At 36.5% G+C, this 15,439-nt stretch overlaps 1 protein-coding gene across 2 annotated transcripts; it reads right to left on the reverse strand.

Annotated features, from left to right (window-relative positions):
- Positions 1-1,976: 1,976 nt before the first annotated feature.
- On the reverse strand, positions 1,977-8,793 carry si:ch211-122l14.7 (probable serine/threonine-protein kinase MARK-A). Of its 2 annotated transcripts, none has more exons than XM_053653614.1 (16): positions 8,596-8,793; positions 8,361-8,483; positions 8,183-8,243; positions 7,929-8,067; positions 7,523-7,594; positions 7,302-7,416; positions 7,083-7,179; positions 6,878-6,980; positions 6,657-6,797; positions 6,356-6,575; positions 5,796-5,890; positions 4,109-4,159; positions 2,934-3,312; positions 2,659-2,835; positions 2,427-2,539; positions 1,977-2,342 (listed from the first exon to the last, which is right to left on the reverse strand). In XM_053653614.1, the coding sequence occupies exons 2-15, from the start codon at positions 8,401-8,403 to the stop codon at positions 2,427-2,429; spliced, it is 1,806 nt and encodes a 601-aa protein (XP_053509589.1). In that variant the 5' UTR covers positions 8,404-8,483; positions 8,596-8,793; the 3' UTR covers positions 1,977-2,342. The 2 variants fall into 2 exon arrangements, with proteins under 2 accessions (XP_053509589.1, XP_053509588.1); XM_053653613.1 differs by having other exon boundaries at positions 8,361-8,441; positions 8,596-8,792.
- Positions 8,794-15,439: the final 6,646 nt, after the last annotated feature.

Raw genomic sequence — 15,439 nt, forward strand, 5'->3', positions numbered from 1 at the left:
TGGAAAAACTATGGAACATTAGCAGTGTATAAGGTTATTGCTATTCATTTTCCAAGCTCTTGAACACAAACATAATGGTTCAACAGAGGAGACAAAGCTATACCAGCTCTCACCATCAGAGTTCACCAGAACGTCAAACAGCTTGTTAAAAATTTTTATTATATGAATAATATAGCGTATTGAAGGCTAATTGTCCTCCATTTTGTTTAATTGTACATATGGGGTATTATTTGTTATTTCGAAGTGTCACAAAATGGCGCTGATCAGAAACGTATCCACGTTTCTGATCAGCGCCATTTCGTGACACTTCAGGGGGTCACAGTTATGCTTTAAAGATCACCTTGAGAAGTTTTGATTGTTAATTTGTTTATTAATAACATGTTAATTAACCCAACCACTGGCATTTAAAGTAATGTCCCTAAGAAATAAATGGAGTGTTTGATATTTTAGGAAATATTTTATAAACTCTGTCATATACTAGTGTATAATTTATAATCAGACAGTCTCCTCTGCTCAACACGAGTCTAGTGTATACTTCAGTATTTTCAAAAAATACTTCAGTATTTTTCACTGAAAACTTCTCTTGTAACTCTGTGCGAGTTTGTAGCTTCAAATAGAGCTGTGAATAAAAGAAAGATGTCATAGAAACCTGCGGTCGAATTCAGAGACCAACAGTTTTGCTGCTGATTAAAACACACCTTAAATATTATTTTACAAGCGTTTGGTGTAACTCAAAACAGATTTAAAACAGTATTGCACAAAGAAATGTTTTTTTACCTGATTTTGTTTTTGATCTTGGCACAAACCTGGATTTTTTTTTTTTTTAAAAACCTTATAGTCTATTATACATTTTTAAACTTATAATTAACCTTTATAATCATTAAAAGGATTATATCATATCATATCATATCATATCATATCACATCACATATCACATCACATAATATATCCCATCATATCACATAACATAATATATCATATCACATCATATCATATCATATCATATCATATCACATTACATCATATCCCATCACATCACATAATATATCATATCACATTATATATCATCTCATCTCATGTCATATCATATCCAGGGTTGAGATGGTTACTTTAAAAATGTATTCCATTACAGTTACAAATTACTTCATTAAAAAATGTCATCAGTAACGTAATCCAAGTTTCACAATAAGAAAGTAATGTAATCTGATTATTTTTGGATTACTTCAAGGTCACGTATGTAAATAAAGTCAAGAGAAAAGCATTATGATCTAAAATACTTTTATTTAGAGCTTATTTTAAAGCTTAAAAACATGTTCAATATTTGGATTTGTTTTAGCTGATTAAATAAATAAATAAACAATGAAACACTCAAACAAATAAATAAAAAAATTTAAAAGATCACTGTCCCTGATGCGGGTAACATTACATCACGGTAGCATTTTAGAGAACAATTTGTGTTCATTTCTACCAAATTAAAACTTTGTGCAAAATTTATTTGCACATGCACCTGGAGGTTGCTCATGTGAGCCACGACTGGCAAGAGAGAAAATATTCAAAAGATTGAAAATATTCAAAAGGTTAATTTCTTTGGTTTTAAATGAAAAAAAAAAATCTTGGTAGTATTTCTATTTTTTACAAAATGTACCTGTAATTTTATTACTTTTTTTTTTTTTTTACATAACTGTAACAGATTACAGTTACCGTATTCTGATTACGTAACGCTGTTACAAGTCTAATCATATCAGATGAGATCAGATCACATCATATCATATTCCCTACACTGTATTTAAAAGGTCTGTACTGTTAAATAGCAATTAAACATCAACAATAAAAACTATAAATGAAAAATAAAAATGTTTCTAAAACACATATAGTAGCCTAATACAAACCAATCCTGTTATGTAATAATTTGAAAACCTAAACCAATTTTGTTGTATACAATACTTCCTGTTTGCCTTCAAAAATAGCAACATGTGTTAAACAAACTTCTACCTTTAATTTTGCATGCTCTGACTGTTACATACAGACTTTATTTGTAAATCATTGGTCTTTTCATGAATAAACACAGTGCAATAGATTATAAAGCATACGACAGTATAACGACCAATATTTTTGTCAGTTACCTGATATTGGTGTGTGTAATTAGTTTCATAAATTGATTAAGCCTTTCATAATGTTTGCAGTGACAGCAACAAATGACAACTTTGAGACAACACACTTTTTTTAAAATTGAAAATTGATCATTTTCAATTAAGAGGTGAATCTGTAGGCCAGCTGCACAACTTAAGGTTTCCCTTACTGAGCGCTCGCGCACTCTGGCTCATCGCACGCCGCAGCGCCATCTGCAGGGGAGAGCATGACAATGTAGACTATTACAGCATGCTTTAGCTTGTATTAATTAGGTCTACGTGTCATCGCTGTCTTACCTACACTTTGTCCTGAATTCCCTCAACAAACCACTCGTGCTTGAGTAAGTCCTCGAAAGTTGGACGCAATTGAGGGTTGAAGTCCAGGCACCAAATTAGCAGCTCGAGCAATTCTGTAGTGATGAGAGTATGTAGAGGTTGAGATATAAAAAAATAAATCAATATTTATATTTAAATTGATTTAGCTATGCATGTTGTACATTTTTATTATACAGGTATGAATGAGTCTCACCTCGAGACACACCAGGACATAAATTCAGGTATGCATCATCAAAGCTCTTCTTTGAGTTAAAGGGGTATTTTCCTACGAGCAAGTAGGACAGGAGTATGCCCAGACCCCAGATGGTAGCAGGAATGCCGTTATAATCTTCGAACAGCACCCGCTCAGGAGGCCAGAAAGCAGGAGTGCCTGAGTGTAAATAAGAGGAAACCGCTAGCAATTTCACAAAAAAAACAGTTCTTCACTGCATTCCCTTTCATTCGATCCTATATCTATTATGACATTACCTGCATATTTTTTGTAGGGGGTGTCCTTCAGCAAGTCACCACAGCCAAAATCTATCAGCTTGACTTGCAATGTATCAGTATTTATTAGGAGATTCTGGGCCTTGATGTCGCGGTGCAAAACTCCACGGTCACAGCAGTGACGAGCAGCTTGAATCACCTGCAGCATGATGTCTCGAGTCTGTGCCTCAGACAGACAACCGTTCTGAAGTTTAGCGAATTCTTTAAGGTTCATACAGGGGATGGGACGCTCCAGGACCAAGACAACTTGAGCGGGCATGTCAAACCACTCCAGCAGCGCCGCTATGTTGCTACAGCAAGGTGGTCGGGACACCATCCTCAATAGCGTCACCTCCTTGTTTGTCTTGTCCATCTCTCCGGGCTAAAATTAAAACGGACACGGTTATCACATGTTTGGTGTGAATATATCTAAACTATGTTAAGCAGAGTTGTTACAATCATTATTGGTAAGTAAATGGTGACATAATGTGGACATGAACACCTCAGAGATATACACTTCCTGCACCAGAATATTTTAACCAGAACATATAAACAATAGGGATTAGAAAACTATCAATTTAAAACTACAGGGATTCTAAAACTCTTCCCTCAGGTGCGAGGTGTATATACAGGTGTATATACACTTCGGGTGCCTATACACCACAAAATACTATAAAGGTTACCAATCATAATGTAATGTTATACTGTTGTTCAGTGCATTCGAATGTTGTATAAAATACAGATAATAGATCATTTGAGTAACCCCTTCAATGCAAAGCACAAGCCTTAAAAAATGTTTTTTTGTTTTTTTATCTGCACATAAATTACTACCCTGAAGTGAATATTTCATTAAAAAAAAAAAAAAAAGTACTTCCTTGGGATCGTGTTTCTTATTGCCCGCTCATGGTGAAATATCACCATCTACATTAGGCATAACTTTTTATGACCTACAGTTTCTACACCAAACTAGTGTAAAAAAAGAAAAACTACTCTGAATGCCGTAGACTTTACACCCTGACTTATGATCGAACTTACATGTAAGTACATTATAAAGTGCTTCTTATTTGGACCTTATTGCTTCCCTCAGAAAATAAACTAAATGAAATAAATAAACTGATAAATAAATAGATGAATAAATTGGTAAATGAATGAATGAATAAATAAATAAGATTACTTACAATGGTAAGGAGTTTGTTGATGTGCCTCTTGTTCACATATTTAATGGCAACCTGTTCACAGATACAAAACATAATTAGTAAGTTCTAAAAGTCATGTTGTTTTGTAATTAGCTTTAATTAGTACAACCGCAATTCCAAAAAAGTTGGGACAATAAGGAAAATGTGGAAAAATGGAACAATATGGAAAAACCACATTATTAACACGTTATTTGAGTTTTGCTTTGTGAATGTAGTATATTTTTGAAAATATACATTCATTTCAAATCTGATGACTGAAACACACTCCAAAAAATTTGGGATGGTCGACTTTGTAACATCACCTTTTCTTTTAATAACATTTATTAAGCGTTTGGATGCTGAGTGAAGACACCATTTGGTTAAGTTTAGCAAGCGGAATTTCCCCCCATTCATCCATTATGCATTTCTTCAGCTGCGCAACTGTACATGGTCTTCATTGCCTTATTTTGCGCTTCATATTGCGCCACATGTTCTCAATTGGAGACAGGTCAGGACTGCAAGCAGGCCATGTTAGTACCTGCACTCTCTGTTTATGCAACCATGTGCTTATAATCTGGACAGAATGTGGTATGGTGTTGTCCTGCTCTGGATGGCAGCATATGTTGCTCCAAAATGTGTACATATCTTTCTGCATTAATGATGCCCTCACAGACGTGCAAGTTACCCATGCCATGGGCACTGACACACCCCCATACCATAACAGACTTTGGCCTTTGGACCTGACTCTGATAACAGCTTGGATGGTCCTTTTCCTCTTTGGTCCAGAGAACACAACGGCTGTTTAGTCCAAAAACTATTTGAAATGTCGACTCGTCGGACCACAAAACACGATTCCACTGTGCTACTGTCCATCTCAGATGAGACCGAGCCCAGAGAAGTGGGCAGTGCTTCTGGACAGTGTTGATGTATGGCTTCTGCTTTGCATTATAAAGCCTTGACTTGCATCTATGGATGCAGCGGCAAATGGTGTCGACTGACAAAGATTTACCAAAGTATTCCCAAGCCCATGTCAGGATATCCATTACAGACTCATGACAGTTTTTAAGACAGTGACGTCTGAGGGATTGGAGATCATGCGCATTCAGAAGTGGTTTTCAGCCTTGCCCTTTACGCACCGAGATTTGACCAGATTCCTTGAATCATTTAATTATATTGTGCACTGTAGAAGGTGAAATGCCCAAAATTCTAACGATTTGTCTTGGGGAATGTTGTTCTCAAACTGTTGGATTATTCCCTGACACATCTGTTGCTCTGAGCCTCGACCCATCCTCGCTCCATAAAAGGACTAGGCCTTTTATGGAGGCTCCTTATATACTATGATTAGACGATTGCCTCACCTGTTTCACATCACCTTCTTATTTCAACTTCTCACTTCGCTATTAGTCCTAAATCGCTCCTGTCCCAACTTTTTTGGAACGTGTTACGTGCAAAAAAACTATGCAGTTGATTAGATAAAACATCAAATACCTCGCCTTTATAACTTTTTTGTTTAAATACAAGCCAAAGTACATTTACAAATCACTCCTCTTTGTTCTTATTCACATTTTCCATACTGTCACAACTTTTTCGGAATTGGGGTTGTACAAATCAACAGTCATTTCATTATATACATGTTAACAAAAGGTTCGCAGAAAAACAATTCTTGTAGATGGTGAGGGAGAACTTTTACCTGTTTCCCATCTTCATTACGTACACCTGCATAGACAGAGCCAAAGCCTCCCTTTCCTAGAAGCTCTCCCATGGTGTACCGTGAATCAAACACATCTATTAAACAGACAATAATTCAGTGAATTTAAATTGAATTAAGAATGAAAAGCTCAGTGTCCACTCTTCCAGTAGCCACTTAAGAACGACACCTTAAATTTTCATTTACAGCATCTAGCAGACCCCTTTATCCAGTGTAACTTACATTTATCTCATTTACACACCTGAGCAGTTGAGGCTTATGGACCTTGCGCAAGGGCCCAACAGTGGCAGCTTATCAGTGCTAGGGTTTGAACTCATGACCTTCTGCCCAGCAGTCCAACATTTTAACCATTGAGCTACCAATGCCACCAAATTACAGCATCCTTATGATAATGACTGACAAGTCTTTAGTTCTATAAACAGATATTTCTATAAAGTCATATATTATTATAATATATTCTCCCCACACATCACTGTACTTATTTTAGTATGTGATTTTGAAATGTTCAAAATAGTTCTTGTCCAAATACTGGATTAACATACCCTCTGGGTCAGTGTGCTGGTCATAAGCAGGGATCTCGCCAGTGATCGGGTCCTGAATCTCAGAACCCAGATCAGAGCTGGTAGATGGCATGCGCTGCTCTGGTACCGCATTAGCGTTTGCATTTGCATCAGCTACTTTGACACTGTGCAGCCGGCGAAGCTCTAGCAGCCACTCAGCTTCATTTTCCTCTTGTAGCTCTTTGTGCAAGTTGCAAGACAGCTACACAAAAGAGGTGATTAACACAACACCGTGCATCTAAAACCTGGAAACCATTTTACAATTAATAATGAACTTATTTACCAAAATAACCCGTTCCATAAAGGTCCTTTTGAAGCTGCCAGGGAAGGTGATGACTGCCCTAGCGATGGTCTCACAGTATGCAATGGCTAAATCATAAAGTGCAATCATGGTCAGCCTGCTGGCATAATACAACTTGAATATCTAAGAGAAACAGAGTCATTCATTTTTAGTACAGTGGCTAAATCAATGCCCATGAAAATGTAGAGAAAAGATATTTCAACCTGGAAGTTTGGCTGGGCCCGCCCTGAGGTCAACGACAGCACGTATTCATATGTCTCGGTTGTCTGAATGATATCACTCAGGATTCTCAATCCAAATGGCAATCTGGTGCAAATAGAATAATGGGTGAGTGGCAAGTCTGGAACACACACACACAAACACACAAACACACACACACACACACACACACACACACACACAAATTACCTGTTGCATCCAATCAGATCAAACTGACCATGCGAACCAAGCTCCACTTTCGCCACCACGTAGCAGATATGAGCTGCATAGGTCAGTCCTCTGGAGGCTGCAGATGAAAAACCGAACATGCATGTGAGATTCAGGGTCCATGACTCATCACAGACTTCATGATATGATTACAATATGTTCGTTACGGAAAAATGCTGTTACTGTGGAGCGTATTCGTACCAAAATCGTCTCCCATCTTGATCATAACCTCTCTGTGCTCATCATCCGAGGAATTGGAGCACACAAGTTGCGCGAGAGGAAGGCACCAGTTCTTATAGTTCTTAACACCTCTGAGCTGCAGTAGAAAGTGTCATGTTAGTCAGTATGATACTGGCAAAAACAGTCCAACATTATATAATCATATATAGAAGGATTCTGATACTGATGTACGATATACTAACTTCTGATGACTTCTTCCTAAGCATGCCGTAGCCCCTAAAGAGGAGGGTGCCAACTTCATACATCATCACTTTCTGTAAAAGAATGATTATTATTATTATAATTATTAATATTATCTATCGTAAGCATTAGTTATGTAACTGAATATATCAATACATTATTCAGAATGAACAGATAATGCGCTACACATACAAAATACAGTAGTAAGTGCACTATTCATTGTTTTAAAAAGATTGTCAGCTCGGTACTGGGATCCCATGGGATGCAACAAAAAGTTCTGTAAACCATTGTGAGCTTAATTCTGAAATACATATACATAGGTATACACCTAAATACTCTGGATCTCTGGATACTATTACTATTCAGTTCAACAATTCATTTGGACACATAACGAGCTCTAACACTTACTCCATTTTGACGGCAGAACAATTCCATAATCTGCCAGAAGAAATACGTCTCCACTGGGTCCTGTATATCAGTAGCATTGAGACACTCCTGCGATTTCTGCACGATAAACCGAATCAGGCCGTCCTTCTGCATCTTTTTGCTGCAACAGATGTCAGAACAGATGTCTTATGTGGATTACAGCACACACATATTAAACGCCTGACTATATGGTTTAAAACATGACTTATATAAATGATTAAAAAACAGGGTCTCACGTCAAAAGAGGGCCAGGAAATGCAGCCTCATCATCAGGTTCCTCAGGTTTATACATATTCCCTGGAGTCATAAAGAGTCATTACTGTACATGACTCTATGCTGATATAAATAGTATTAATTTTACAGTGTTGTAATGTTTCTATTGAATTGTCACACACAATTTTGTGTGTGTCCTACCTGCTTCAGGAAAGAATATATAACCAGAACTCTGCTCTGTCATGTCCGTCAGTTTCCTTATCCTTATGTAATACTCTGAAACTTCACCAGTGTGTATGGTTAGTCCTGTTAATTTGATTAGCTCTTAAACAAAAACAAAATGGTTCAACAGAGGAGAGAGAGCTATACCAGCTCTCACCACCAGAGGTCAGCAGAATGACACACAGCTTGATAAAAAGTTGTATAATTTACTTACGGAGTCAGTACTTCGGTATTTTTCACTGGCAACTTCCCTTGTAACTCTGTGCGAGTTTGTAGCTTCAACTCGAGCGAAAGGATCAAATGTAGAACATACGGGATATCTGATTCTTTTAGCTGTGACTAAGAGTTGTCATAGCAATCCGCGTTCGAATTCAGAGACCAACAGTTTTGCTGCTGATTACAACACACCTTAATTGTTATTTTAAAAGCATGTGGTGTAACTCAAAACCGATTTAAAACAGTATTGCACAAAGAAATGTGTTTTTACCTGATTTTGTTTTTGATGTTGGTACAAACAGATTTTTTTTAACCTGTTGTCATCCTTAAAAGTATCATATCATATATCATATCATATCATATCATGTCATGTGATGTCATATCATATAATTTCATACCATGTAATGTCATCTCATAGCATATCATTTCATATCATATATAATATCATCTCATATCATATATCATATTTCATGTCATGTCATCTCATATCACATCACATCATATCATATCATATCATGTCATAATATTTAAAATCAGATCCTTTTAGCTGTGATTAAAAGACCTCATAAAGATGTCATAGAAAACCGCGTCATATCATATCATATCATATCATATTTAGGATTTATTTAGGTTCACATATCTGCATCTGATATTTCATCAGTGTTTGTACTGGACAAAATTCCACAATGGTAAAGAGCATTTACCATGAACTGTAAATTGTTCATCCGTTTTACATTGGCAGGTCTCTTGATTTAAGCACATCACTGGCACAATCCAAAATGGCCTGAGTGCACAAAACATGGAGTAGGACACAGAGTAATGATGTTCAGCAAGAAATTCCTTATGTATAAGAGAGTAGTGGTTTTATTTGTGATTTTTTATCTTCAGTCTTGTGATGGTCTGTTTACGACCTGTTGTCATGCCGCTGTTGTCATCTCTGTATTTTTCTCTTATGTCTCCAGTGATAGATGTTTGAAAGAGGAGTGTTTCTTTGATAGCCGAATCCACCCGCTGGTGCTTTAGAAACCTGACAACTTTGGTACGGGTTAGAGTTAGAGTTTCCTTTCTATCTTAAACATCTTTTCTTGTACAGTACATCTCCTTTTTGCGCTTTTCCTTTTCCAAGTTGTGCTTTTCGGTTTCTGAATTTCATTTCGAAGTTGAATCTTCGTTCCTCTTGACTGGACTTTACCTTTGCTGTGCTGCTTAAAAAAGTACAAGGAGTACATATATTCGTTCCTAATTTATAATACATCCTTAAGTAGTTTTGATGTAGCTATATTTTTTATTTACTGTAAGATTATTTAAAGCTCGCAATACCTGGGAATAAGTGTCATTAATTGGTCAATATTGGTTTTCACCATGCTGCATTTGCAATGATGTACAGGCATAAGAAACACACAACAAATCCTTAAGAAAATCATTTGGAGAGAGGCCTTGCACAATCCTACTCTGCTCTGTGGATTCAGCAGTAATGCCTTGCATGGCACAAAGCCTTCTTTATGCTTAAAAGTATCCTGACTACATATAACTGACTACATACATCTTTCCGTCTGCCTAGGAGACCCAAACCTGCAAAGGTCAGAAGACCCATTAAACCACTGGGATACCTTCACCTGTTTGAGGTTGTCATACAAAATTTAGGATTTTTTTCTAAGGCTAATGAAATAGAGAGCCAGAGAAGAAGCCACCACACACACACACACACACACACACACACACACACACACAGAGTTTCACAAGCACATTTCATAAAACACAATATGCATTGTTCCTTCTCCTTGTAATGTTGCACAAGAATATTTCCCAAAGCCCAGACACACTTAATAATCAACTCTTTCCTCACACAAAGCTGTTCTCTGTTGACTTGACTTGACCATGGCTATATGCTGCTTTAACAGTGCAACATGAAATGTATGTGTGATTAGGTTTCTTCCTCATTTCATCTTAGGGAGTTTTTCCTCGCCACTGTCGCCACCAGCTTGCTCAATAGGGATTAATCCACACACTTAAAATCTATATCCTGTGTTTATATATTTCTGTAAAGCTGCTTTGAGACAATGACTGTTGTAAAAAGTGCTGTACAAATAAAATTGAATTGAAATTAGTAATCATACGGATTCATAGATTGATTATAACTCCTGACGCGTTCGTACTGTTTGCAGTGACGGCAACGAACAACAACTTTAGAACGACACTTTTATTGTAGCAAAATCACATCCGGAATATATTAACAGACACATTTAACAGTATCTCATCAGAAGAACAACGAACACATTGGCACATAAAATTAAATTAAGTAAATTAAGTAAATGTAACTATAAAAGTACATGTTGCTCATTAATAAATGAAAATTATGATTGTTGGTCAATCTCTGTGCTATAAGAGGAATAAAACACTTCAGGATGTGTTGTTATAAGTGAGTTGGTCATGTTAACTCCACTACATTACATCACATCACCCTGTTGTTCATTATTTTCCTATAATATGTCCAAGTGGGTTTTTTTTTTCTTACATCATTGGAAGGATTTTTGGATTTTAAATATTGCAAGCATGTTAGTGTTTAATGGATGAAACACACACACGCACACACACACACACACACACACACACACACACACACACACACACACTGGTGTCATGTCATGTCTTTACGCTTGCAGATACATGCCCCTATGTCCTGCTTCCTCTCAGCTCATATACTGCTCAGTTGTTCATTGGGAATGGAATGCTCTTTGTCAGTGTGTGTGTGTGTGCGGTTCATGTGTGTATTCTGGTAGTCATGAACTTGCCACTCCTAAACTGGGACGAGCATTAGGATCTGTAAAGCTCTTTCTCTGCCACAGCACTGAGGAAATGTTTGCTCTGGCTTCTTTCACTTTCTCAGTGAGATGAATCAACTGTGCTGCTTAAAAACAAACTCACTAATGCAAAGAGATTTTCTCTACTATCCTGAGAACATCCACACCCAAGATTCTTCATTCTTCTGTTAGAAGTTCAACTTCAAGTTCATGCTGATACTTCTAGGCTTTAAACTTGTCCCAGTGGTCATAATTAACAGAAGCTTTTTCGCATCTGGAGGAAAGTGTTGTCCAGAGTCCTCCGTGTAGCTCTTCCTCTATATCACACAATATCCACCAGTCTGGGAAGGTGAAGGCTAACACTCGCTAGCAAACTTGACCACACAATTTAATCACAATTGTAATGTTGCTAGTGAACTTGGATAATAGTTCTAAAACAAAATATATTGCTGGCCTATTGTTAGCTAGCTTGCCACCATTTAATGTAATAATAATAATAATAATAATAATAATAATAACAATAATAATAATAATCATCATCATCATCATAATTTTAACTGAAAACACATAAAGAGATTTTTGGATTGATTTTTATTATATATATACTTTTACTTTAGTGTATGTATTAGATTTGCAATGAAAAAGGAACAGTAACTTAAAAGTAATATAAAGCAAATAATCAAAGCTAAAAAGTGAGAAAATAAGTTTTTTAGCTTTTTTTTAAATGTATTTATTTATTGTGTAGAATGTGGAAAAGACTTGCACAATTTGTAATGTAAAACATTTTGCTAGCCTTTTAGCAAACTTAACTGGCTTCCCCACAAATAGCTGCTGCTGTAGATGGGAAAAAATATAGCTAAACTCACTACTTAGTCAGCTAACATTTGCTCAGTAGCTCAGTGTTTACAGTAGGTAACTTATTCGAACATATATGGCTAATACTGCCCAATCAGAATATGAAAAAACCTCGACTAAAGCTGTTAGGGTGGCAGATGGGAATCAGAATCCATTAATTATTAACTCTGCTCTTTGGAAAAGCACATTTATTACCACGAACCTCCAGAAAAACCCAACATGGATCAATAACGAGAAACTCCAGACCATCAAAGCAGTTATGCAATGTATTATTACAGTATTTTCTAGATGGATGTGACTAAATATATCCAATTCCAAGAAACACCAATGAGTGAGAATAAAATTGTATTGAGATGAAAAAAACAACAAACAAAACCAAAACAAAACATGAATGTATGGGCCTACATACACATCACAGCTCTTAGTCAGCTAGCATCGTGAATCCAGCGCACGAAGGCCATCTGCTGTTTCAGAAGTCTTTATGCACCTTTTTATGTCTCTCTGAATGGAGAATCCTAATAATCCTCGACCCCCTTAGACACCTCGAGTGACTTGTATAGCCTCACATCTCCCCGTCTATAAATTTTTTCTCTAGTCCTCTAATAACTTTGCCTTAAATCTCAGAATTGATGATTTTTGTTGAATTTTCTATCAGATTTTTTACGATTGTATGAAAAAATTCACACGCTTTCCAGGTCTTCCTGGTAACTGTATGCAATATAACCTTTGCGTTAACAACTGTGACCCAAAATCCAATCTATATAATCAGGACAGCTGTTTTGGAGCTCAGGTGTACCTTAATCCCTGTCTGCAGTGTTTACATTGTGTTTACAATGTCAAACGTCTCTTAACTCAGCCTCCAACTCTCCAATGACACCCTCTGTGATTGAGAATTTCTTTAAGGTCACTTGCTTCATTGTTACTTCTGCAGCACAACGCCATACAGTGTTATAACCATCACATAGTGCAGTACAGAATCCATGTAAACATTGAGTTTACTTTCTTATTGACTGCAGCTATAGAGATACGTTATGATAAGAAAGTGCTCAAATAACCCTTAGAAATTGTATGACACAACGAATCAATGGCCCACTAAACGTTAAGCATTGAACACTATTGTTTGCCTTGTTTTGGACCTTGACCTTGATTCCGTGTTTCCTCGGCAGGAGTGTGCATATGCGATGAACTGGATACATAACTTTACATTGCTTTGGACTAGATCCAGGTCTGGGAGTGTTTGAGATAGTGAGTGTAGTGAAACTGTGAAGGCATGTGCTGTGTGTGTGTGTGTGTGTGTGTGTGTGTGTGAGAGAGAGAGAGAGAGAGAGAGAGAGATGTAATACTTCATCTTTATGCGGGCGTTTTTTTAGGATGCTTTTATGCTTGGCGGTTTTGTGTGTGTGTGTGTGTGTGTGTGTGTGTGTGTGCTGATATAAAGAAGTGGCTCACTTGACGTACACACTCAAGTGAGTCACTTCTTTATATCAGCACACACACATACACACACACACACACACACACACACACAAAACCGTGTGTGTGTGAAACTCTTACTGGTCCCAGCTACTGTACTATCAGCTAAGTCACTAGCCTAGCTTGCTCTCTAGATTAGATTTATTATAAGCAGTAATATAGATGAAATAAAGATGTAACTCAGGTAATACGGAGGTTGTTTGTCTTCGCTGTAGCTTTAGAGGCAGAAAAACATGAACATTTAAGCTGAGCACAAAAGTAGACGTGTTGTTATACTGTATTTAGTTACATTGTAATGTTGGAATATTAGCAAATTCTAAATTTTCACCTCATATTATCTGCTCATGTTAGCTCATTCATATTCTGTGATTGTTTTTTCTCTCTTGCCCACCAAACTGCAACCTGATTGGTCAGGAGGTAAAGAAATAACAACAATAAAAACACTTGATTTCACTTCATGCTTTTCTGAAAAGGTGAACACAGCTCTACTGTGGAGAAAAGCTAAATAAACCAAAAATAAAATAAAAAATGAAGACGGCCTTTGTATGTGTGTTCCGTCACATAAAACATTATCTAAAAGTTACTGCATCATTAATTGAATTAATGACTAAGAAGTGATATATTAGAATGAATGCATTAAAATTAAAAAATTAATATATTAACTAAAAAATGTGTACTTCTTTCTATAAATTGAGATTGGTTTATCCAGTTAAAAATTTTTTTCTCTTGCTGTCACTGTTGCTTTAAGTTAAAATATTTTTGTCATTAATATTAAAAAATACTAACAAAATATTATTTGAGAAATATAATTGGACAAAAGAAGATGTATTTATGAAATTCTTCATAAATACTGAAAGAAATAAATAGACTCTAGACCCTGTTGTGTATTTTGTGTATTCAGTATCATAGCTGAGTTTAATAAGTGAGGTTTCTTGTGTCTGTATAATGTATAGCGAGACATATGGCTCAAACAAAAGCTCAGGTTGCAAAACCCGGGTCAATACTGTAGGCTACGTCCCCTAAAGTGGACAAAAACCTAGTGTTTGTCCCCTCCCTGTTCACTCGTGACCCCTGATTCCACTTCCTTTTATTATACATAGAGTGCTGATTCTCCACAGGCCCATTCAGTTTCAAATAAGATCCATTCAGCCAAAATAAACAGGCTTTGAAGAAGCAGCTGCTGGCTGAGGACACAAAGACGAGGTCGCTCGTCCCAACGTCTCAGTGATCTGACGGAGGTTCGTTTATCTCTCAGCTCATTATTTACCAGTGTGGGAGGCTTAAAAAATCGCCATTGACAATTACGGGCCATTATTAGAATCAGACAAGGAGAATGAGCATCTCTGTAATGATTAACGTCATAAGAAACATCGAGAGACAATCTGTATAGAACTACAAACAGAATAAAAAAAGTACAATAATTTAGTACAGTATTTGAAATAAATAAAATGTGGTAAATTGCTGGGGTACAAAAGGAATAAAACACTTCAGGACATACTGTCATAGGAAAATGACAAGCTCTCTGCTTCATCACACCACTCTGTGGTTAATTAATTTCCTGTAACAGCAAACTACAGTGTAATTGATAATGCAGAATACACATTCGTCTAAACACTTATTTATTTATTTATTTAAAATCCACAGAAAAGATAAACACAGATGACCTGACTTTCTAGTCTGAGCTTGTCTATTCAGAACGATCCACACTTGGTG

The sequence above is a fragment of the Ictalurus furcatus genome, chromosome 21 (genome assembly GCF_023375685.1).
Source record: "Ictalurus furcatus strain D&B chromosome 21, Billie_1.0, whole genome shotgun sequence".
In the NCBI taxonomy this organism is placed as follows: Eukaryota; Metazoa; Chordata; class Actinopteri; order Siluriformes; family Ictaluridae; genus Ictalurus; species Ictalurus furcatus.

What these genes read in the sequence shown, in the direction of transcription:
- si:ch211-122l14.7 (XM_053653614.1), bottom strand. Translation starts at nt 8,403, where the DNA reads ATGACAGAGCAGAGTTCTGGTTATATATTCTTTCCTGAAGCAG. An exon ending in GTAATGAAGATGGGAAACAG is followed by an intron (nt 4,160 to 5,795) that starts GTAAAAGTTCTC and finishes ATCTGTGAACAG; the next exon opens with GTTGCCATTAAATATGTGAA. An exon ending in TCAACAAACTCCTTACCATT is followed by an intron (nt 3,313 to 4,108) that starts GTAAGTAATCTT and finishes TTTTAATTTTAG; the next exon opens with CCCGGAGAGATGGACAAGAC.